General features: G+C 45.7%; 1 protein-coding gene, 1 non-coding gene and 1 pseudogene across 2 annotated transcripts; 2 read left to right on the top strand and 1 right to left on the bottom strand.

Annotated features, from left to right (window-relative positions):
* The first annotated feature begins 77 nt into the window (after window positions 1–77).
* Window positions 78–23,687, top strand: DESI1 (desumoylating isopeptidase 1). Its single transcript, XM_020287797.2, has 6 exons — window positions 78–409; window positions 14,195–14,216; window positions 14,703–14,772; window positions 17,351–17,460; window positions 18,659–18,781; window positions 21,165–23,687. Exons 1-6 carry the CDS (start codon window positions 322–324, stop codon window positions 21,256–21,258), a joined length of 507 nt encoding a protein of 168 aa, XP_020143386.1. The 5' UTR covers window positions 78–321; the 3' UTR covers window positions 21,259–23,687.
* On the top strand, window positions 820–14,185 carry LOC142873304 (single-stranded DNA-binding protein, mitochondrial pseudogene; annotated as a pseudogene).
* LOC142873553 (U6 spliceosomal RNA) lies at window positions 7,477–7,583 on the bottom strand. The gene has a single exon (XR_012921566.1). It is a non-coding gene; the product is annotated as a U6 spliceosomal RNA (small nuclear RNA).
* Window positions 23,688–25,323: the final 1,636 nt, after the last annotated feature.

Below are 25,323 nucleotides of genomic sequence, written 5' to 3' on the forward strand. Positions count from 1 at the left end.
CCGCCCCCTTCGGCAAAGTTCCGCCCTCGCCGCCCGGCAAGGCGGTACGCACATGCGCAAAAGTGCGTCGCCGCCCCCGCCCTCTCTTCTGTGCGGACCCTCCCTGTCCCCTCTCTGTCACCTCACAGTAGTCGTTGCCGGTAGCAGGTGCGGGGGCGCGAGCAGCGCAGGGCGGCCTCTCCCCCGCCCCTCAGGCCGGGCCCGGGCTCGGTCCCCCCGCTCCCTCCGCTCCCCCGCTCCCCACCCCCGGCGGGTACGGGAAGGTCCTAGCCGCTGCCGGGTGCCCGAGGGCCGTCGTGGCCGCCGCCGCCACGAGTCCCAATGGAGCCGCCGAACCTCTACCCGGTGAAGCTCTACGTGTACGACCTGTCCAAGGGCCTGGCCCGGCGGCTCAGCCCCATCATGCTGGGTGAGGGGGACGGGGTCAGACGGGAAGGAGGGCGGGAGCGTGCCGAGGTGGGGGACTCGGGCCACCGTCAGGGAGAGACACGGCCCCGGGGATGGAAGACGAGCCCGAGCGGAGGAGAGAGGGCTCTGAGGTTTGGGACCCCTTTCCTCGCTTCGCATTTGGATCCAGGGAGAAGGGATGAAGGAGGCACGCCCTCCCCCTGCCAGGCTCTCAGAGGCCGAGCCCCCGAGCCCTCCAGAGCCCCTTCAGCTGGGGTGGGGGGTGAACAGCCCGGGATCCTGGCGGGTTCCCTGCCTCGCGTGGGGAGCTCGGCACTCTACGCCTTGCGCGGTGCAGGGGAGGTGAGGATGGCTGCAGCGCGGTGCCCCTCGTGGTGGAAGAGACACTGCCCGAGGGGATTCTCCGAGATTATGGGTGGCCCCCGGAGAACCTTCCCTCCACGTCAAAAAGAAACTCCTGCTGTCCCGAGGATAGGTGGGGAGGTAGAGGTAGAGCTGCACAGGGGCCGAGCCTTCGTCCCCAGGTGGAGGTCAAGTCAGGTAAACAGGAGCCGGAACTACAGAATTCACCAAGTTGGGCCTGACAGTGCGTCTTCTTTCAACAGTTTCTAAGTTAATTGCTTTTGCCCATATGGTAAGAAAGCAATTCTGGGGGAGGGTTGGATGCTGTTGTGTCAGTGAGGATTAGTAACGGAAGTATTTCGGTTGTGCTCCATTAAACCACTTAAATGCCAGGAGAGAAAAATCAGCCCTCATTGAGTAAAGAGTGCTCACTGCAACCCAAATACTTGTGTAACGTAGGAATTGTCAGGTTTGTGATTTCTGGTAACAATGGGCAGGAAAGGGTTCCAGGAATAGAAAAATGAACAGCTTTGACAACATCCATTTGAATGGCTAGTTTTTACTGGCTTCTGTGGCGATATTGGAAAATGATTTAGTTCATCTCAGTGAGACAAAGGGGCAGAGATGAAATAGTAAGGATACTTTTGAAGGCATCTTTTCAGTGTCCTTGAGTTTCTAATATGCATAGTGAATTGAACCTAATCTTTCAGCTCTGGCCAGTGAGTGATTTCTATATTTGGCTTCACATCAGAATCATCTAGGGTGCTTGTTAAAAATAGAGATACCTTCATTTCCAACATAACAATTGTTAAATGGGATTAGAAAAAATAAGGTTAAAATAGTTCTTTAAGCATGAAAGTATGCATTTAAACAAGGGGTATTATGTGTTTGCTTTGGCAAATAATTATCCGGAAGGATACACAAGAAATTGGTAATAGTGCTAGCCTGTAGAAAGGGGAACTTGATGCCAGGAGGACAAGAGTAGACCCATGAGGACAAGAGTAGACAACTTTGCTGTAAACTTCTTACTTTCTGAACTGTGTACTACATACACATATTATCTATTCAAAATAAGAAAAGGTTTAGTTAAATGGATTCTAGAGCCTTACTTTGAAAATACTAAATCAGTTGAATGTTTATAGCAGCACAATTCACAATTGCAAAGATGTGGAAACAACCCAAGTGCCCATCAATACATGAGTGGATCAACAAAATGTGGTATATGTATACCATGGGGTACTATTCAGCCATTAAAAAAAATGGTGAACTAATACCTCTTGTATTAACCTGTATGGAACTGGAGACCATTCTTCTAAGTGAAGTATCACAAGAATGGAAAAACAAACACCACATGTACTCACCATTAAATTGGAACTAATCAGTCAACACCTATGTGCACATATGGAAGTAACATTCATTAGGGTGTCAGGCAGGTGGGAGGGGGGGAGGAAGGGATGGGTAAATTCATACCTAGTGGATACAATGCATGCTGTCTTGGGGATGGGCACACTTAGAACTTTGACTTGAATGGTACAAAAGCAATTTATGTAACCAAAATGTTTGTACCCCTATAATATTCTGAATTACAAAAAAGAAGAAGAAAAACATATATATATAAATAAAAAACAAATACTACATCAGAACCTCCTAGATTTTTGGTCCAAAAAATATATATTTTTAATAAGCTTCTCAGATAATTCTTATGTGGCCAACCTGTATTGGACAGAAGTTTGGGCCTAGTTGTTAAAATGAGTAAGGCAAATCTAAAAGTAAAACTTACAAAGTCATTGAGGAAGGTGTTACTCATTAATAGGTTACATCAGTCAAGTTCTAACTAAGCTTCTTGGAATGGAGCCATTTGATTAGCTTGATCATGGTGAGGAGTCACTTAGGTATTTCTTAAATAAAAGCCTCCCCCTTTATACTGGGTATTTTTGTTCTATTACCTAATAATTATTATGTTGAACTGAAAGTGGACGTAGGGATCATTGCTTCATTCATTCAGCAGATATTGTCTATAATGTGCTAGTCAGAGTGTAAGCTGAGGATGATATAATGAATAAAGATGTTCTTTGCCATCTATAGAGCTATCTAATGGGGGAGACATTAAATATAAATAAATACATCAGCAAATAAAAATGGTTAGAAATCATGTTAGTGCCCTACTGTGCAGGAAGCAAACTGGGTGCTGAGATAGAAAATAACAAGAGAGACCTACTTTAAATAAGAGTATCAGGGATAGTAACTTTTAAGCTGGGACTTCAGGATGAGGAAGAAGTAGCCACAGGAGGGTAGTGAGGGAGTTACATTGTTCCTGGTAGCAGAGGGATCAACCTGCCAAGGCCCTCAGGCAGGAAGGAGCCCAGCCTGGTACTGAAACTGAAAGGCTGTTGTGGCATATAGTGGGTGAAACGGAAAGTGCCATAACTGAAGGTGAAGTCTCAGACCTGCTTTCTCCCCTTTTAAGTAGATGTAAAACCCTAGAAGGGCTCAGCTGAACATGAGAATATCACCCATTTGGCATATTAGATTGGAATGATGTTTCCAAGGACATCATCTTGTCTGCTAATCTACTTCTCTCTTATTTACCTCTTTTTCCTGTATTGCTTTTATACCTTTTACCTTTTATAAAAATAATGAAGAGTTAGCAAAGTGAGTTGTTATTACTTTCTAGAGCTGAAAATTTATGGAAAACAGGCATTGCCTTACTGGTTCATCCCATTCAGACACCCCTAACCTTAAAAGTTGGATATGTCCCAGTTGTGTTAGTAGCCATATGTTGATTGCCCATTCCTAAATATATTTGAACCCTTAAAAAATCCATTTGTTGGCTGGGTGTGGTGGCTCACGCATGTAATCCTAGCACTCTGGGAGGCCGAGGCGGATGGATTGCTCGAGGTCAGGAGTTCAAAACCAGCCTGAGCAAGAGCGAGACCCCATCTCTACTATAAATAGAAAGACATTAATTGGACAACTAATATATATAGAAAAAATCAGCCGGGCATGGTGGCACATGCCTGTAGTCCCAGCTACTCAGAAGGCTGAGGCAGGAGGATCACTTGAGCCCAGGAGTTTGAGGTTGCTGTGAGCTAAGCTGATGCCAGGGCACTCACTATAGCCTGGGTAACAAAGCAAGACTCTGTCTCAAAAAAAAAAAAAAAAATGCTGAGCATGGTGGCGCATGCCTGTAGTCCTAGCTACTTGGGAGGCTGAGGCAGCAGGATTGCTTGAGCCCAGGAGTGTGAGGTTGCTGTGAGCTAGGCTGATGCCACAGCACTCACTCTAGCCTGGGCAACAAAGCGAGACTCTGTCTCAAAAAAAAATACCAAAAAAATACCAAAAGCAATGTACGTGTGCCCTTCATAATCTTCCAGATTTATGATCACCCTCTTGGCTTTCATTTTCCCAAACTAAATTTGTTTGTCTTCATTAGCAATACCCTCTCGTGCTTCCATTATGTCAGTTCTCCATTGTGAGGCCTCATCTAGTTCTGTTGCAGTTCAGGGTTGGACTAGATAAAGCCCAAGATAATTCCCCTTACCCCCAAAATGATGTAGACTCCATGGTTTTACCATATTGTGTTTTCAGTCTCCTAGAATTGCCTCTCATGAAGGTGTTCCTGTTCTACAATTCTTCACTCACCATGAAAATCTCCCAAAATTATCTTTAGCATTCTAATTGAGCAAACAGCCTAATTGCACCTTTTTTTCCCCATAGTCACCATTTGCCCAAGATAATTAGTTATTATAATTGTCCTTCAGTTCCTCCTCTTGATAATTTTGGCTGCTCCTTAAATTTCTTGACCTCTTTTTGTGCCAAAGTACATAGAAGTAAATGCAGAGGTGTGTGAGTTTTTTTAATTTTGGTAAAAGGTACAATTTATTTATTATTTTCTGATCTTAAGTTTTGTGGGCATGCATCATATTTATTTTTTTTTACAAGCTCATTTCAAAACTGTTCTCAGTTTAAAGACTTGGAGGCCAGGCGCTGTGGCTCACGCCTGTAATCCTAGCTCTTGGGAGGCCGAGGCGGGCGGATTGCTCAAGGTCAGGAGTTCAAAACCAGCCTGAGCGAGACCCCGTCTCTACTATAAATAGAAAGAAATTAATTGGCCAACTGATATATATATATAAAATTAGCCGGGCATGGTGGCGCATGCCTGTAGTCCCAGCTACCCGGGAGGCTGAGGCAGAAGGATCACTCGAGCCCAGGAGTTTGAGGTTGCTGTGAGCTAGGCTGACGCCACGGCACTCACTCTAGCCTGGGTAACAAAGCGAGACTCTGTCTCAAAAAAAAAAAAAAAAAAAAAAGACTTGGGGACATAGAACACATATATTTCTTGGCAGAATGAGCTCTAAAGAATATTTGAGATTTTACTCTATACTCAGTTCTGTGCTTAATTCTGTAGTTCAAATAGTAATGACATAAAAGACACGAACTATGTCCTTCAGGAGTTTTCCTAAGAATATTATTTCCCTTAAAATAATGTATGTATACATATAACACTAGATAACAATATAAAAGATATTATGATTAGATGCCACAATGAGTGAGTGGTGCAGCAACTGTTTTAGGCCCTGAAATGAGAGGCCATGGTGGGCTGGACAGGTCAGAGAGGCTCCAGGAAGAGCCTGAAGGGCTCCTGGATTGAGGAAGGGGCTCTGTCTCATGCTCTTGTGCCTCCCCAGTGGCCAGTTGGAGCAGATGCTCAGGAAGTGTCGATTAATGGAATGATTGACACTTGAACTCAAGCTCAAAGATTGAGTAGAATTTATTCACATCTGAGAGAGGGTTTTTTGTTTTTCAATGTTTTAATGCCATCTATTGTGCTTTAAATTTTTACTGTTCATTTTGTAAACAGATATTTATTCATATCTGAGAGAGGGTTTTTTGTTTTTCAATGTTTTAATGCCATCTATTGTGCTTTAAATTTTTACTGTTCATTTTGTGAACATCCCATGTAATGAATTAGTTTAGTAATCATGCAATTTCTTTATGGCAAAATGAAAAGGAATGTGGCTTCCAATGTGGCCGTTCATGATCCTGTTCCTGCTAATTCTCTCCAACCTCACCTGTCTCCACCTCAAGCTTAACACACCAGCCCTTCTCCACCAGGTTTGACGAGAGAATTAAGCCCTATGGAAAATGATTTGAGTGACTGTTGGATCAGTTATCCCAATAGGTACCGTAGGGCATTAGGGCTTAATTCCCTTGCAGACGTGCAGTGGAGAAGGGCTGGCTTGCACCTGAACAGATGGAAGGCCTTCAGTCCTCTCTTTTACGTCTAGGCTTATCACCTGCTGTGCCCCTGCCAGAGATACTTTCTCTCCCCATCTCTTGGCCTAGCTAACTTCTACTCATCCTTGAAGTTGCAACTAAAATGTCACTTCCTTGAGGAAGCTTTCCCTGATCCCCACGCCCAAAATCTTGGTCACATGTCTCTAATATGTGCTGATAAAATCCTGTACTCACGTTTAATAGTATTCATCCTTCTGTTTTATAATTGTTGTTTTCTCATCTGTGTCCACAAACACCCCGCCTCCAGGGGGACTGGGAGCTCCATGAGGGCAAGAACTCTTGGTTGTTCCATTGTATCCCCATAGTCTACTTCTTTTTTTTTTTTTTTTTTTTGAGACAGAGTCTTATTCGGTTGCCTGGGCTAGAGTGCTGTGGTGTCAGCCTAACTCACAGTAACCTCAAACTCCTGGGCTCAAGCAGTCCTTCTACCTCAGCCTCCCGAGTAGCTGCAACTACAGGCATATGCCAGCATGCCCAGCTAATTTTTTCTATTTTTAGTAGAGACGGAGTCTCAAGACGGGTCCCACGCTTGCTCAGGCTGGTCTCGAACTCCTGATCTCAAGCAATCCTCCTACCTCGGCCTCCAGAGTGCTAGGATTACAGGTGTGAGCCACCATGCCCAGCCCCAATAGGCATTTTTTACAGTATTGGCTACAGAGGTCCACTGTTTTATACAGATGTTTCCTTTTACCTTTTCCCACCCAGATTCAAGGTTTATCTAGTGGTAGCAGAGAAGAATAGCTTATTTTTTAAGTTAAGTGTTTCATATTGCTGGTAAACTGCCAATTAAAAACACTTTATCGGCCGGGCGTGGTGGCTCACGCCTGTAATCCTAGCACTCTGGGAGGCCGAGGCGGGCGGATTGCTCAAGGTCAGGAGTTCGAAACCAGCCTGAGCGAGACCCCGTCTCTACCAAAAATAGAAAGAAATTAATTGACCAACTAAAAATATATATACAAAAAATTAGCGGGGCATGGTGGCGCATGCCTGTAGTCCCAGCTACTCGGGAGGCTAAGGCAGTAGGATCACTGAGCCCCGGAGATTGAGGTTGCTGTGAGCCAGACTAATGCCACAGCACTCACTCTAGCCTGGGCAACAAAGTGAGACTCTGTCTCAAAAATAAAATAAAAATAAAAACACTTTATCACTAGGGGAGGGGGAGGAATCTGTGAGGTGAGCCGGGGCTACATTTGATTTATACCAATGAGCTAATGCAGTTCATTTCCCTCCCTGTTGTCTGGGACAAAATGCTGCCTGCACAGAACCCTGCCCTTGGAACTCCATCACCATCATCCACTTTATGCTTATTTATTTAGCACTAGCAGTATACCAGATGCTGATCTTGAGCATATCCTATAACTAGCATATATGTCTATATGCACAAGCTCCATCCATTTTAATTGATGTGATAGATGAAATGTTTTCTCCTTGGCTTCTTTTAATTATTTTTCTTTTTGTGTCATCCATGTGCAGAGGCCATGCTAATCCTTTCTGTGTTGTTCCAATTTTAGTATATGTGCTGCCGAAGCAAGCACCCTCCTTGGTTTCTATATACTCACTTTACTCTTACATTCATTGGAAGGCTGACTAATGCAGACCTCACCCTACAGTCTCTGTAATTTATGATAAAAACAGGGCTGATATTCATGTCTTCCATTTATTTTTCATGTTCATACTTCATAAGCCACAAAATGAATGCATTAGATGTGCCAACAAGCTTAGAGACATGCAGTCATCTGACCCACCCACTCTCCAGCTTGCTGAGGAAATCCCAGTGGGAAAATAATCTGCTTCTATAGTGTGCTAATATCCATTGAGCCTAATTCATGTCCCAAAATGGCCTTGTGCCCTAATTCAATCTCAGACTACCACCTTCTGCTCCCATCCTTGTCTAGCCAAAGAAATTTAAAAATCAGTCCAGTCTCACTTTCCAATGCCTGTCATTAAAACTGTGGCCATTGTTCTTTTCCTCCTTACAATGCAGCAAACCTCACATTTCCACCTAAGCTTCTCCAACAAGTTCATCTTCATATCTTGCTTTGTCTTGTTTTCATACTGGACAAACACTGTGCAACTTTGCATAGTTATTTACCTGTTTATAAAATGACATTAATAAATATTTGCCCTACCCTACCACTTAAAGATGTTGTGAACATAAGGATAACTATGGGCCGGGTGTGGTGGCACACACCTGTAGTCTCAGCTGCTTGGGATGCTGAGGCAGGAGGATCACTTGAGCCCAGGAGTTTGAGATTGCAGTGAGCTATGATAACACCACTATGCTGTAGCCCAGGCAACAGAGTGAGAAACTCTCTCTCAAAAAAAAAAAAAAAAAAAAAGGATAACAGGATAACTGTAAACATTAAATAAACTTTTTAATGTTTATTTTATTTAATGTTTATTTAATATAAATTCCCTCAATCCATGTTAAGTGTTATTGTTGGCTCCAAGTGTTTGGTAGATAAATGAATAAATGAAAGAATTAATAAGATAATCTTTTTTTTTATAGTCCCTATCACCACTCTATGGATGGATGAGACCGTAATTCAGTTGCATAGGGAGGAAGTGTCATGTCTAGCTTATAGGTAAATTTAGCAATCAGTGCAGGGAATATAAAGGAGAATAAAGTAAGGTCGTACCCTACAACTTTTGAGTTGGTTATTCAGGTATAAAATAACTGACAGGATGTAAAATAACTAAGGCCCTTCTCCAAAAATCCTTCATTTAAGTAGTACTGGGTTTGAGCTGATACATCTGTACCTGCCAGCTGTTCTCTTGGGTCATTGAGTGTGGGCATCTGAGAGGACAGCAACCCGGGAGTACAGTCTGCCATGGTGGCCCAGATTGGGGTTAAGAACCTTGCCCTCAATAGCACTGTGTGTCAACCAACAGAGCTAACTAAACAGAACAGCTCATCTGGACAGATGTTCATGTAGCATCCCTGGTCTAGGTGCTTTGTTAGGTGCTGGAGTTACACAGATGCATAAGAAACTGTCCTTGTCTTTGAGGCAATTATAGTGTAACTGGAAAGAAAGGACATAGTTTCAATCCCAAGATACTATGAGAGCAGCTATAAAACTTTCAAATTATAAAGCCTAAAAGAAATGAGTTAGTCTTTATTGGGCATGTATTATGTGGCAGGCTCTGTGCTAGGCATAGTTCATGTGCATCTGTTTTAATCCTGGAGATATTATGAGGCAGGCACTATTACTATGCCTTTTTTTGTTGTTGAGACAGAGTTTCACTTTGTTGCCCAGGCTAGAGTGAGTGCCGTGGCGTCAGCCTAGCTCACAGCAACCTCAAACTCCTGGGCTCAAGCGATCCTCCTGCCTCAGCCTCCCGAGTAGCTGGGACTACAGGCATGTGCTACCATGCCTGGCTAATTTTTTCTATATATATTAGTTGGCCAATTAATTTATTTCTATTTATAGTAGAGATGGGGGTCTCACTCTTGCTCAGGCTGGTTTCGAACTCCTGACCTCGAGCAATCCGCCCACCTCAGCCTCCCAGAGGGTAGGATTAAGCCACCAGGCCTGGCCTCTATGCCTTTTTTCATGGAATAGGAAACTAGGGTTTAAACAGCATAGAACTTACTGCAGTGATGGAAACATTCTTAATCTGCAGTGTCCAATAAATAACTGCTAGTCACATGTGGCTGTTGAGTACTTGAAATGTGATTAGTGCAACTGAGGGATGGAATTTGTGCTTTTATTTAATGTTTAATTTAAATGGCCACATGTTCAGCTGATAGGCCTTATCTTAAAACAAAAATAAATAAATAAATGGCCACATGTGGTCAGTGTATACTATATTGGACAGGTCAGGCTTAGTGTTCTCAATCTCTGCAAGGTTCTCGATGATCTGGTGTTCCATTACCTCTGCTCATCTCCTACTTTTCTCCCTCTCCCACCTATTCTAGCCACACTGGCCTCCTTACATTCTTTCAGATACACGGCATGTCCCACCTCCACATGACTCCCTTCCTTGCCTCCTTCAAATCTTTGTTCAAATGTCACCTTCTTAGAGGGACCCATCCTGACCATACCTGAAACTCCCAACTCCTTTACTCTGTTCTTACTTGTCCTATGTCACTCACTACTGCTAACATGTTATTGTTATTATTATTATTATTGATGTTCACCTCCCCCCACCTGGTAAGTATCATGAAGATTTTTTGTCTCCTTGTTTACTGATGTCTCCCTAGTGCCAAGAATAGCACCTAGCATATAGTAGTCCTTCAATAAACATTAGCTCACTGATGGCCGGGCACGGTGGCTCACGCCTGTAATCCTAGCACTCTGGGAGGCCAAGGTGGGCGGATTGCTTGAGGTCAGGAGTTTAAAACCAGCCTGAGCGAGACCCCGTCTCTACCAAAAATAGAAATTAATCAACCAACTAAAAATATATATACAAAAAATTAGCCGGGCATAGTGGCGCATGCCTGTAGTCTCAGCTACTTAGGAGGCTGAGGCAGTAGGATCGCTTGAGCCCAGGAGTTTGAGGTTGCTGTGAGCTAAGCTGATACCACGGCACTCACTCTAGCCTGGGCAACAAAGTGAGACTCTGTCTCAAAAAAAAAAAAAAAAATTAGCTCACTGATTTAATGAGTACAGCAGGCTATGCGTTAGAGCATCAGGAAGAATCTAAACAATAGATCATGAAAAAAGAAAATAGAAGCAGTGTTTTGAAGACCTGTATTACAGGTACTTCATCAGTTTGTAAGACATGAGTCCAACATAGCTAGCAGTTTCATTCTTGAAAGATCCCTGAATCATGTGCAGTTACTTGGGCGAGTGGGTCAGGGACCCCATCATGAGACAGGTGGAAGGAAAAAATTCCAGTCCCAATATTTTCTCTAGCAACAAATGTGGCATTCAGGGGACAGAGAAGTATATCAAATGGGTAACGTCAGTCAAAAGACAACATGGCACAGAATGTATTCCAGTCAGGCCACAGAGATGTAGCATATGAGCATGTGAAAAAGGGTCTCAAATTTCTGTGGAAGGGAAAGTAGACTATGGTGAATACATGGATGAAAATAACATGAGGCAACAAACAAAACCAATAATAGCTGGTAACGTTATATTTCTGAGGGACCAGGCAAAAAAGAAGTGTAGAATGGATGATTCTTCTTTGGCCATTGTTTAGTAGAGTCTCACAGCCTCATTTCCAAATCACCAAGGCATGTATAGTCTGTTTTTTTTTTTGGGGGGGGGGGTTAATAGAGACAGGATCTCACTCTGTCATCTAGGCTGGAGTGCAGGGGCACAATCATAGCTCACTGAAGCTTCTAATTCCTGGGCTCAAGCAATCTTCCCACCTCAGCCTGTCAAGGAGATGGGACTACAGGCATGCGCCACCATGCCTAGCTAAATTTTGTTTTTCTCATAGAGACAGAGTCTTGCTATGCTGCCCAGGTTGGTCTCGAATTCCTGGCCTCAAGCAACCCTCTTTCCTTTGCCTCCCAAAGTGCTAGGATTATAGGTGTGAGCTGCTTACGCCCAGCCTAAATCTTGTATAGTCTTTATAGTTTCTAAGGACAAGAATTAAAATATTCTTTTATATAAATAAACTAGTAGGATTCAGACCCATACTGTCTACACCAGAACCCATGTTCTTATTGACTATACTATACTTCCTCATTGTGAGTGAAGTGTTCCTCCCAAAGTGAATGAGAAAAGCTTCATTTGAAAGGAACAGGCAAAAGAAAGTAAGTATTCATAATCTGTCTAGTTTCACTGAATCACTACATGTCTTCAAGGAAATAAACAACTTGCTGCCATTTAGACAATAGCTGTCCAGAAGAGCAGATCAGCCTTATTTACAATGTTAAGGCCAGGTGCAGTAGCTCACGCCTGTAATTCTAGCACTCTAAGAGGCCGAGGCAGGCGGATTGATCGAGGTCAGGAGTTTGAAACCAGCCTAAGCAAGAGCGAGACACTGTCTCTACTATAAATAGAAAGAAATTAATTGGCCAACTAATACATATAGAAAAAATTAGCCGGGCATGGTGGCGCATGCCTGTAGGCCCAGCTACTCGGGAGGCTGAGGCAATAGGATCTTGTAAGCCCAGGAGTTTGAGGTTGCTGTGAGCTAGGCTGATGCCACAGCACTCGCTGTAGCCTGGACAACAAAGCGAGACTCTGTCTCAAAAAAAAAAGAATCCAATTCAGTTTATTTTATAGCCTAGTAGAGCCCACCATTTGAAGATGCTTGTCCTAAATGGATAATTAGTCCCCTAGGGTTCCTGTCTAGTTTTGATCAACCTCTGAAATTTCAGCCAAGTTTGGATAAGGGTAGAGCGTGCCCCACATGCTCTAGGAGCTACCCCAGAAACGCCAGGCCAGAATCCCTCCATCCATTTGTGGTCTTGTGGGCCAGAGCAGCAGATCTCTAAAAGCAGACTCACCTCTGCCGTGGAAGAGAAGCCGAAGAATTCTGCTACATTTCATTTCCCTTTGTTACTCCATTTAGCCTGGCAACACTAACAGCAAAGAATGAAATGTTTATATATAAAACAGATACAGCATTTCATATTAACCTGCTGGATGCTGAAATCTGTTCTTAGATCTTACCCACCAATCCTGAGCAGAATTTATTTTATCTTTTGGAAGTCTTTACCCTTTTTCCCCAAGGAGGTCATTATACTTAATAGTAGCCTCCATGTATCAAATTTCTGCATACTACATACTATGATGCTTTCTATATATTATCATTACTGGTCGAGAACTCTACGTTGAAAACTGAGGCTTAGCGGGGTGGGGTAAGCTCACCCAAGACCCAGCACTAGCAAGTGGAAAAGCTGTCTCATACTCTTAACCCCCTCTAAGAACGCCATGCTGAGCTATCAGTAGGTTGTCATGGAAGGGCCATGGCTCCTTCTGTCTCTTCCAAAGAAGAAAATTAGGTTGATGTCATATCATTTAAAAGGCTTCTTAAAGGGCAAGCTATTTATTTGAAATCCTATAATTTACCTAGGAGAGGAAATGGTGTAACACACCCCAAAGGAGAAGTTCTATCCTCCACCTCTCCTTCCACACAGTGCTGATGGTTTCATCCTTTAGAAAGTCTCAGGGCAAACAGCAAAAGCAGTAGTTACTAGTCAGTAAATCAGTGATGTGAAACGATGAGTGATGCATCTCTCACTGCCCTTCCTCTGCCTTCCCAGCACTGCTATATAGTGTCTCCTGTGAACCGTTGCAATGACCTCCTCCCTCCAGCCTGCTCTCTCGACTCTCTTCTCTCCAATTCATCTGCTAGACCACGGCTATAGTTATCTTGTACAAATGTGGATCTGATCAAGGCATTCTCCAGCCTAACAGCCTCTCAGTCCATGCCTGCCAGCTGCTCTTTCTCTGTCACCATCGCTGCACCCTTCACTCTGCCCCATAGGACATCGTCTTTTCACAGCTGTGCATTTGCATATCCTGTTCTCTCTGGCAGAAATGTCCATCCCTGCCCCCACCCGTCATTGGTTGAATAGAAGCTCACGAAGGTAGTTCTTCATTACATAGAGCACCTCATTTTTACCACCATTACAGAACTTATCAACATTGTGTTTTAGTTAATTATTTGTGTACCTTTCCATTTGATTTTGAGCTCTTTAAAAGCAGGACAGTGATCTGTTCTTATTTGCATTTCCACACCCAACATCATTTCTGGCATATAGAGGTATAGAATAAATGTGCATTGACTGTTTAAATGGATGACATTTGCAAAGTTTTGTTCTATCATTTTCTGAAGGATTTTGCCTCAGTGAAGAAGTAGGTGACATTTAGTGTTTTACCATAGCCTTCTATAGATGAGATAGAGAAATTAAAAAGGCAAAGTTGAATTGACCCCAAAGGGAAAGAGCAGTCTTAAAATTGGGGTACCTTTAGGCCAGTGGTTTTGATCTTGCATTTTGATAAAGGATTCTGAGTACTTTTCAACTCACTCAATACAACACACTCTTATCATGACCTAAGGACCTGATTGGAGGAGAATTGCATTCCTAGAAAGCCCCCCAAGAGATTTATAACCGGTTATCCTGGGTGATATTCTGAATTTATATATTCTGAATATTTGAGTGATGTTCTGAATTTACTCAGGCTGAGGGGCCACTAAGTCTACTCCCAACTGGCTAAATCTCTTCTTTTCTCCACAGGGAAACAACTGGAAGGCATCTGGTAAGTTGTGTGGGACTCCTGACATTAACTGGTTTGTGAAACAAAGCAGCACCCTATGCATTCGGGTTCCAGTCTGTTGCTTCCAGCTTGAAACCCACCCATCTGTGCCATAAATCTTCAAGTCCTGAAGCAGTGGTTCTCCACCAGGGGTTATTTTGCCCTCCCATCCTGGGGCATTTGGCAGTGTCTGGAGACATTTTTGGTTGTCACAACTGGGGGGAGGGTGCTACTGGCATTGAGTAATTAGAGGCACGGCACAGCCCCCTACAACAAAGAACAATGAAGCCCCATACGTCAGTAGTGCCAAGATAGAGAACCTCTTATCTGTAGTGTTTGTTGTACTCATACCTTTGTTTTGTTAGTTTTGTAAGGCTGATCACCACAGTCATATCCTTGGGCAGAAATTATTCTCATTTCAGTGTGGTATTTACTTTTTCTAAGATAAGTTTTAAGTCTTCTGGCTCATTGTGTCTCTCCGTGTGACAGGCACACCTCCATAGTTGTGCACAAGGATGAGTTCTTCTTCGGCAGTGGCGGTATCTCCAGCTGTCCCCCGGTGAGTGTCTTTCCCCACACCCTGTCCTGCAGTAGACCAGGGGCTTTGCTTCTAATGTGTACGTACGTCCGGCTTCTAGCCACATGCGTGGGGGCCTGTGACATAGTTCCTCACAGCTGCCTGAAGACTGTGCTCAAGAAGGCCTTTCCTAGACACCCCAGCCAGTTGCCCTCCTCTCTGTTCCCATGGCACCTGTGGGTCCCCATGTCTCACACTGAGCATGTTAGAGTGAAATGAGCTCTCTCTCAGTCACCACAGGGAATGGTGTCTAAGCTCCTTGTGAGCTGAGACTGTGTCCTAGTCTTCCCGCCACCAGCCTGGCCCATGGTAGGAACTCAGCTGATATTAAACTGAATGACGAGGGCTCTGAGAGGCAAAGGGAGCTGCCCAGAGTTAAATGGCCAATAACTGTCACCAGGACTAGAACTCAGCACTCCAACTCTAAAAAAGCTATGGCTTTTCCAAAAAAATCTCTATCGGAGCTGTCTGAGGGTTATCACAGTAGGTGCTCAAGCAAAGACCAAGCAGCTGTTCATTTGACCTCATAGATGGGAAGTCATTCTTGATTTCTTCCTCTCACTGGCCCCTACCCCATCTCCTATAACAAATTCTTCGTTGAGCCCAATCAGTTCTACCTTGTAAATGTATCTTAAATTAGTCTCTCTCTCTTCATCCCTTCCATGTTTCCAGGGCTTTCACCTTAGTCCAGGCCACCCTCACTGCAGCCTGAACCGCGGCAGTAGCCTGCTGGTCTCTGTGTTTGTGTGTGCTTCCTCAGCCAGCTCTCCATGCAGGAGGCAAAGTGATCTTTTCAAAGTGAAAATCTGAGCACTCAGATCAGTCTGATCACCCTCTTCATCCAGAACTCTCCCCAGTGCTTTAGGAATGAAAACCAGAAAGCTCAGCATGGCCTCCAGGCCGTATCCCACTGGGTCTCTGCCTCCCTCTCTGGCCAGTCTCCCCACCCCTGCTTTCTTCTCGCCCCTTGAACAAACCTTCAGACCTGTACTCTGACATCAGCACACCTTCCTGACCCTTCGCTTGCTTATGCCTCTCCCTCCTTCAGATTTGAGCTCAGTGTCGCTTTCTCAGGCAAGTCTCCCTGTCCCCTCAGACTGTTGGAATCCTGTATTTTTCTAGCACTACTTATTTTGCAGCTAGTAATTATACACTGGTTTATGGGATTTTTTTATCTGCCTTCCCTACTAGATTTGCCATGAGGGCAAGAATCTCATCTGTTTTGTCCACAGCATACCCCCAGTGCCTAGCATAAAACATGGCACACAGTAAGTTCTGAATACATGTTTACTGTGAGAATGAATAATAGGAGATCGAATAGTGATCCTTTAGTTTCTTACAACTCTGAGAAAGTTATTCTCTGACTTGCTCACCATGCTTTCCCCAGCACCTAGCACAATGTCAACCACATAGCAGGTGCTCAATAGCTATTAATCAATGCTCTTTCCAGGGAGCTCTGCTCTGCAGTGTTCTCCCTCCCCAGAACTAGCCTCTGTTGCTTCCCCATTGGCTGGTTTCCCTGCTCAGCCTCAGTCTCTCCTTTTGTCTCCAGTGGCAGTCTGTTAGCCCTGGGGCTGAGGGTTCCCTGTTGCCCCTTCAGTGGCTGTTAACTCCCTTGCCCTGTCACATCACTGGATTAGGCTCACAGATCAAAAAGAATTGAATTAGGCCAGGTGCGGTGGCTTACGCCTATAATCCTAGCACGCTGGGAGGCTGAGACAGGCGGATTGCTCAAGGTCAGGTGTTCGAAACCAGCCTGAGTAAGAGCAAGACCTTGTCTCTACTATAAATAGAAAGAAATTAATTGACCAACTAATAGATATATATGTATGTATATAAAATTAGCCGGGCATGGTGGCGGATGCCTGTAGTCCCAGCTACTTGGGAGGCTGAGGCAGTAGGATTGCTTGAGCCCAAGAGTTTGAGGTTGCTGTGAGCTAGGCTGACGCCACGGCACTCACTCTAGCATGGGCAACAAAGCGAGACTCTGTCTCAAAAAAAAAAAAAAAAATTGAATTATAGAAATGTCTGCCAGCCTGCCAGATTTCTCATGGTGCTTCACATTCTCCCATTGTTACAAGGGATATCAAGTGTGTCCCAAGAAAAACTGCCTGCATACTTTATGAATATAGGCATGGAGAGTTAGGCTGTTAAGAATGAGTCATTTCTAGTTGTCCTGTTCTGTCCTCATGATCAGGCATGTTGGGGACAAAAGGAAACTTCAGATTCTGGGTTTCTGTCTTTTTAATCAACTAAATGAGTGGGCGGCATAAGGAGTTAGATGTGCAAGAGAGTCAGCTTCCCAGAGCCCCCACCAGAGCAAGAAACCTGACTTCTTAGCCATGCCACCAGCACGTGGCACAAGGAAGTGACCAGGAAGCTTTAAGCTGTTGCAGCCTTGATTCAAACAGGAAATAACACTCTTTATCTGCCCAGGGTGCTCTGAAAGTTAAAAAGGAAGTTGTTGGAACAGAGCATTTGTGGTCTTCTATGGGAAGCCACACAAAAAAATTCACTGGAGATGGTGATTTAATGACTTTCTTTGGGTTGGCTCTTTTAGGGAGGGACATTGCTTGGGCCCCCAGACTCTGTAGTCGATGTGGGGAGCACAGAAGTCACAGAAGAAATCTTTCTGGAGTACCTGTCCTCCCTGGGGGAGTCTCTGTTCCGGTGAGTGGAGACAGGGGTGGTGGTTAGTTGTATCTGTCTCCCCTACTAGATAATCAGCTCCTGAAGGGCAGCCACCATGTCATATCCCCTGGAGCACTCAGCAGAAGGCCTGGAGCAGTTTTTGCTCAATGAGTATGAAGAAAAGGCAGTTATGCTACAAAAAGCTCTAACTTGTGTGAAGCATATATTCCATCCAACACACTTTCTGCTGAAACTTAGAGGAAAGAGGGGCTATTTGTTCCTTCTGATGAAAATCAGCAAATGCTATTCTCAACCTCTACCGGCCGAGTGCTTTGTCCTGAACATCAAAAGCAGGGTTTGCATGGCGGCTCACACCTGCAGTCTCAGCATCTCTAGAGGCTGAGGCAGGAGGATTGCTTGAGGCCAGGAGTTAGAGGTTACAGTGAGCTACAGTCATGCCACTGCACTCTATCGTGGACGATGGAGCAAGACCCCATCTCTTGAAAAAAGTCAAACAAACAAAACAGAGTTTACAGAGAGGTTGGGATGAAATACAAATTTGAGTATATTTTCTCTTAAAATGGCTTTAGTCAATTTCAGTAAGGGTTAAACTCTAACCCTAGAGTTCTGGTTTTGTGAATAGAAAGATTCTCCTAAAACTGTACAGCCATGGGCTGGGCGCGGTGGCTCACGCCTGTAATCCTAGCACTCTGGGAGGCTGAGGCGGGTGGATTGCTCGAGGTCAGGAGTTCGAAACCAGCCTGAGCAAGAGCGAGACCCCATCTCTACTATAAATAGAAAGAAATTAGTTGACCAACTAATATTAATATATATATAGAAAAAATTAGCCGGGCATGGTGGTGCATGCCTGTAGTCCTAGCTACTTGGGAGGCTGAGGCAGCAGGATTGCTTGAGCCCAGGAGTGTGAGGTTGCTGTGAGCTAGGCTGACGCCACGGCACTCACTCTAGCCTGGGCAACAAAGCAAGACTTTGTCTCAAAAAAAAAAAAAAAAAAAAAAAAAAACTACAGCCATATATATTCATTTCATCCTTCCCTAAATGGTCAGTTGTCAATGGTCCAGAGTGGCTGAGCAGCAGTCCTTTTGGCCTGTGAGAGGGGAAAATCAGTCCTCACATTCACCAGTGCTCACCATGCCACTGCCGGTTTGAGTTATTCCACAGAGGTGCTTGCTGGCTCTCTCATCTCTGTTCTCCAAATTTTTCTCTCGATGCACAGAGGTGAGGCCTACAACCTCTTTGAACACAACTGTAACACCTTTAGCAACGAAGTGGCGCAGTTCCTGACTGGGCGGAAGATCCCTTCTTACATCACTGACCTGCCCTCCGAGGTTCTCTCCACGTAAGTGTGGCCTCTGTCCCTGCCCCTGCCTTGGCCAACCTTGAAGATCCCCATTCACAGTCAGTGCCCCTCCTCTGGCGCATATCTGCCCTCCCAGGCAGGTGGGCCTGCCCTGACCATGGGCTCTAGCACAGGCGGCCACCATTGTCTCCGCCCACTGACACGCACCTGTCTTATCTCCACCTTCCTCAAGGTTAGAGCAGCTCAACTCTGGCCTAAGTGCAATGGCAGAACTTAGAAACCCACCTGATACTGGCTTTGTATCTGTACAAAATCCTGGCATCTGTCTTTCCATTGTGCATGAAGCATGCCACTCCCCAGACGCACCTGGTTAAAATGCTTTGTTAGGGTACTCACCAGCAAACTGGTATTCAATGAGCAGCACCTAAGTGGACACATAGGTACTACAGTAATAGGGTATTGGGCAGGGGGGCAGGGGGCGGGTATATACATACATAATGAGTGAGATGTGCACCGTCTGGGGGATGGTCATGCTGGAGACTCAGACTTGTGGGGGGAGGGGGGAAGGGCATTTATTGAAACCTTAAAATCTGTACCCCCATCATATGCCGAAATAAAAAAAAAAAATGCTTTGTTAGGAAGATGAACAGAGAGGGGATCAGAGAAAAAAAATAAGAGGGCTTGCTTTGTAACTGTTCCTTTGTCTGTCTTCCACTGCACCATGGGCTCTTTGACTCCCTCAGAGACAATGTTCTACTTGCCCTATACCTGGCTGCACAGTCAGCCCTCAATAGACATTTCTTTCAAGAACACTCTAGCCCTTCTGTCCTGATGTGGACCAAGCCTTGGAAGGCCTGTGGGCCACCATCCAGGCAGTGTCCCCTGAAAGGACACACATACCTGCAAAGCCATCTCATCCCCCTCCCTCCCTTTGTTGTTGATTGCATTCAGACCGCCTCTGCCTACGCCAGGACCATGTCCATTTGCAGACTCTGACTCAGTTTCTCCTAAACTAGGGCCCTATCAACAAGGCTCCCAGCAGGTTTAGCAAGCTCAGCAAGGTGAGCTGTTTTTCATACCTGAGTAGGAACCTCTCAGGAAAAACTTGCACAGGAAACAAGACTGTCAGGCAGGTGAGGGGCACCAGTCCCCCAGCCCAGCACTGCTCTCCTAGCCCTTGGTGGGCTGTTAAACCCCACAGCCCTACCGAGAAGGATGCAGGTTATGGGGCCCTAAGCAAACTTGAGTAGCTGGAATGTTCTTACTATTATTATTTGATGGGTGGATTTCCTGGACTTATATGAATTAGGGTTGATATTTCTAAGTTTCATCTGTTTATACTTTGGAGCATTTCATTCTCTTTGAACTTAGGGAAGATTTTCAAAAATGGCAGTATCCACTGAAGAAAAAAGCCATTGATTGAGATGTGTTATGGGCAACTTAAGGTTGCAGTAATCTTGGAAAGTCTCCAAACTCCGGTATTTGCAGTGTTTTTTCCAGCTAAGTTACTGAGAGAACACACTGGGAGCCCTTTAGAAAGTGGTTTTAACACCTTCTGCCAACCTGGCATTTGTCATTTATTTTTCCTGAATATTCTCTGTACTCCTTGGAAGATCTCAGTTCCTAAAGAATCTAATTATGAGCCATCCTCACGCCTGACCTTATCTTCTTTTTCATATCATTTTATTTTGCCTCAGTTTCCTCACTTAAACTTTATTTTTAATCTTCTTGTTCATGAGAATCAAAGATAGAGGTACATAAAGTCCTGAACGCTCTAATTCCCTGTGTGTAGCCAGCCTATTCAAACCACAGCTAACCAGGCTCTCGATGTGAGACTCTGAGAAGGGAACTACAGGAGTGAAAATGCAGAGCAGGCTGTTTCAGAGCTGCACTGTATGGGCCAGGTGCAGTGGCTCACACCTGTAATCTTAGCACTCTGGGAGGCCAAGGCGGGCAGATCGTTTGAGCTCAGGAGTTCAAGACCAGCCTGAGCAAGAACGAGACCCCCGTCTCTACTGAAAAATTGAAAGAAATTAGCTGGACAACTTAAAATATATAGAAAAAATTAGCTGGGCATGGTAGCACTCACCTGTAGTCCCAGCTACTCAGGAGGCTGAGGCAGGAGGATCGCCTGAGGCCAGGAGTCTGAGGTTGCTGTGAGCTATGCTGAAGCTACGGCACTCGGCACTCTAGCCCAGGCAACAGAGCGAGACTCTGTCTCAAAAAAAAAAAAAAAAAGAAAGAAAGAAAAATGAAACAGAGCTGCGCTGTATGAAAACTGATATGTGAGTCAGGTGAGAAAATTAAATGAGGTAATGGGGTCCTTCCTCCTGGTGTGGTGAAGCTACAGCTACCGCTGTGCACCCTTCTCCCTACCTGGCAGTGTTGGGTGTGCCCTGCTCATGCCTCTGTTTCCCTGCAGGCCCTTTGGACAGGCGCTTCGGCCCCTCCTGGACTCCATCCAGATCCAGCCTCCTGGAGGGAGCACCGTGGGCAGACCCAACGGCCAGAGCTAACAGGACTGCATGGGACCGCCCTGCCTCACCAGGGCTTTTCCTTTTTAAACAAAACAAACCCTACCAGATTTCTATTTTATAATTTTACATCAGAGCTAACAACCAGGGGACGGCTTTTTAAATTTCCCAGGGAAGGAGATCATCAGGCTGCATGTAGGACAATGCTGCTAAGAAACAGAACAAAATGCCACCCCTTCTAATAGTATTATACTAATTTATTAAGGCTGTCTTGTCTGTGAGTTCACTTTTGACGCTGTTTCCTAAGCGTCTTCCACACTGGAGAAAGGGAGGGGGTTTGTTTAAGCAGAAAGCAAGAGGCAAAATTTGGGGGAGCCCCAACCTAGAACCTCCTTCCAGAGAACACTCACGCTCTACCCAAGTTGCCAACACCTGTGGGACTCAGGTGAGTTTTATAACATTCATGACCTAGAAGCAGTCACTTTCTGGCATTAAATGAACCAAAGGATTTGGTGCACATGGGACCAGTTTCAGGATGACTAAGCCAACCTCAGTGAACTCTTCAGCTACAACCATCCTCACCGTCCCTCCCCTGCCCCAAGCAAGGCCAGGGCTGGAGCAGCCAGAGCCTCAGGAGAGTGATAGCAAGTATCAGGCCAGAGAAAACAGGATAAAGCCATTCCTCCTTCCACCTGCGCGGATTGCCAGTACTTTGCCGTCAGTTTTGGGAAACCTGCCTTCCTGCCCGTGAGGCTCTCTCCCTCAGCACAGCTGATGCATCATAAGTGATGAGGTCTGGGCTGGAGTGGCACAGACCCAGGCCTTTGTCTGCAAGTAGTGATGTAGGTTATGTGTAGTCTCTATAACCACCACCAGACTGATGTGGTATTCAGTTCGGGACCAAGGGACATGATTCCCTGCTCTAGGAAAATATCCCTGGTGTAGAAAAAATGACGCAGAATCAAGGTGGCAAGAAAATTTAGAATTGCTTCTGATGGAGACTTGTACATTATCCAAAATGCGTTTTGAAGGTACACATTATTTCCGTTGTCATTCTGACTTTAAGGAAGCACTAGGCGTGAGTGGGCATTTTCCTAATGACTTGCTGCTTGGAGTTGATAGGTAGGGAACAGTCTGGAAGTCTCTGATCTAGAGAGGCTTTCAGATTCCCTTTCTTCATGTGAGCCTCCCATTAGTTTTGGGGGAATTGCATTTGGAGAAAGGGACTCAGAGCTCCCAGATGCCTGAGACTCAGCTCTGGCATCCTTGGGCCCCTCCTGCCACTGCTCAGACTTGAATTAGGTTGTTCCTTCCTGGGCCTCTGGCCTGCAGCAGGGGCCTTTCTTCTCCAAAAAGCTGCTGCTCATCTCTGGCCCTATCCCCTGCTATCTTTGCCAGTAGCCATAGCAGATGGCATCATTAGGGTCTCAGCTAGAGGAAAAGATGTCATTCTGCCTTAGTGTTTGCCTGAGACCTGACTACGGCATGTCCAGCTAGACTGTCAAGGGACATTTTAGTTCTTTAAGACTGGAGGCCAAATAAGTGAACAGTTTAATTCTTCTCAAGACCCATGGATTTGCCAGTGTGGATGGAAGTGACAAATTAGAGCAGAGACTACCAGGGACTATTGTATAAGGGTGATCTGCTGGCAGAACTGGGCCCAAGGAGAATGGGTTTCAGAGGCTGGGTTTCTTCTGGGAGGGCAGCAGGTTGGTCTAGGCCAGCACTCTGCCTCCCACTGGTGTTCTTCCTCCTCCAGCTTCCTGGCCCAGCCCTCCCTCTGTTCCAGGCTCCTACTGCAGCCTCTCTGCCCGGTGCTCTCACCTCCATCATTTTATTCTTTCTCCTCTCCCAGATCCAGGCTGAGCTGGTTGTGTTCCTCCCAGCGGTCCCCCTCAGACCTAGGGCTATGCTAAGAAGTTGGCATAAGCAGCTCTCCTGACAGAATTTGAGTCACTTGGTTCCTTGAACAGCCCCCTTCATGCCCAGCAGCCATTTGTGCCAATGCCGGTGCCCTAGAGTTTGTGAGGAGAGGTGGAGGGATCAGTGAGCAGCCTTCCTAGAGCTCTGCAGGAAGGCAAGCTCTCCCTCCCCCCATGCAAGCCCCACAACTGTGGAAGCCTAGGCTCAGGCTAGGACCCCCGAACCCCATCCTCACATTCCTCTTTCCCAGAACCTCGGGAGCATGCTCATTGTGACCAGCTAACTCCATCTGGATGTGTAGAGGCAAGCAGGGTAGGAAATGAGCCAGGTACTTGTATTGCACAGGGACATCTCCATAGAGGTCCACTGGTTTAAAGGGACAAGGAAGGAGGAGGGATGAAACCGTCACCCCCTCCCAGAAATAAATCTTGTACCTTTGAGATTCCATTATGCCCATAAGTCAAACTAATAACTGTCTAGTACAGAGGTATTTGCTGATTTTCTTTGGTGTTTTTTCTAATGCAATAAACTCGTTTCTGCCTGCTGCATTTGTATGGTGCCTGAATCAGGGCTGGGTGTGCATCCAGCATAAAGTGACCCCAGGCTTCTCAGTCTGTCTCCCTTGTAGCTTAACTCTGCTCATCTTTGCTTGGTTGTAAGCCCTGTGGATAAGAAGTGACAATAGCAGGGAAGAAGGTCCCACCACTGGTTTGTAAACATGGGGAAAGGGCCCAGAGAGAATATCACCTGCCCAAGGTCACCTTGTGGTTGGTGGTAGAGTAAGACTCAAAGCCTGGTCTGGTGGCTTCAGATTCTGGGATCTTCTGGAGGCCTCTGGCCATCAGCAGGTGTCTGACCGCACCAGGAAGTGCTCACTTCTAGTTTCACCGTGGCTATAGCCTGGGTCTGTGGCCCCAAGGCTCTCTCCCTACAGTGTTGGGGTTGGTGGGTGGTTTGCTGAGTGCCACCCTGGTACTGCCAGATGTGCCAGCCTAGCTGGAGGTATCTGAATATCCAGTCTGCCAGCTTTGAGTGAGCACCTTCACTGGGCCTGACCTGTGCTAGGTGCTTCCACCCACCGTGGACTTGAGATGTGGGTATTGGTTTGTCCCATTTTACAGAGGAGGAAGCCGGTACACAGCAAGTAGGTGATACAGCTGGCTAGTGGCTGAGCCCACGCTTGAATCCACCACACTGCTGAGACCTCGTCATGTCGGCACTGCATTTTTCCAGTGTGCAAGCTTAGGAATAAAACAAACATTCTGACTGTCTCCTGAGGACACAGTGCAGGTGGCTTTGGCTGACATACTTGCTTCCTGAGGGCTGACATGTCCAAAGACAGGAGTCTTTAAGAATGCTTACTCCGTGACCAGGCGCAGTGAGTGGCCAATGCCTGTAATCCTAGCACTCTGGGAGGCTGAGGTGGGAGGATCGCTCAAGGTCAGGAGTTCAAGACCAGCCAGAGCAAGAGCGAGACCCCGTCTCTACTAAAAATAGAAAGATGTAATCCTAGCACTCTGGGAGGCCAAGGCAGGCGGATCATTTGAGCTCAGGAGTTAAAGACCAGCCTGAATGAGAGCAAGACCCCGTCTCTACTAAAAATAGAAAAAATTAATTGGTCAACTAAAAACATATAGAAAAAATTAGCCGGGCATGGTGGCACATGCCTGTAGTCCCAGCTGCTCAGGAGGCTGAGACAGGAGGATCACTTGAGCCCAGGAGTTTGAGGTTGCTGTGACCTAGGCTGATGCCATGGCACTCTAGCCGGGGCAACAAGAGTGAGACTCTGTCTCCAAAAAATAAAAAATAGAAAGTATCTGGACATCTAAAAATATATATATATAAAAATTCAGCTGGGCACGGTGGCGTGTGCTTGTAGTCCCAGCTACCCAGGAGGCTGAGGCAGAAGGATCGCTTGAGCCCAAGAGTTTGAGGTTGCTGTGAGCTAGGCTGATGCCACAGCACTCCAGGCCGGGCAAGAGAGTGAGTCTCTGTCTCAAAAAAAGAAGAATGCTTACTCCAAGATCACATAGCCTGGGCTTAGTCCCAACTCTGCCACTGTGGACCCACCCATTTTATCCTGTCTCCTTACCTGTAAAATAGGGGAAATGGCACCTCCCTCACAGTGGTGATGAGGAGGAAATGTAAAGCACTGTGCCCAGTGCCTGGCACAGATTAACCGCT

Source organism: Microcebus murinus, chromosome 10, assembly GCF_040939455.1.
Source record: "Microcebus murinus isolate Inina chromosome 10, M.murinus_Inina_mat1.0, whole genome shotgun sequence".
NCBI classification, from domain to species: Eukaryota; Metazoa; Chordata; class Mammalia; order Primates; family Cheirogaleidae; genus Microcebus; species Microcebus murinus.

What these genes read in the sequence shown, in the direction of transcription:
- DESI1 (XM_020287797.2), top strand. Translation starts at nt 322, where the DNA reads ATGGAGCCGCCGAACCTCTACCCGGTGAAGCTCTACGTGTACGACCTG. An exon ending in GCTCAGCCCCATCATGCTGG is followed by an intron (nt 410 to 14,194) that starts GTGAGGGGGACG and finishes TTTTCTCCACAG; the next exon opens with GGAAACAACTGGAAGGCATC. An exon ending in AAACAACTGGAAGGCATCTG is followed by an intron (nt 14,217 to 14,702) that starts GTAAGTTGTGTG and finishes TCCGTGTGACAG; the next exon opens with GCACACCTCCATAGTTGTGC.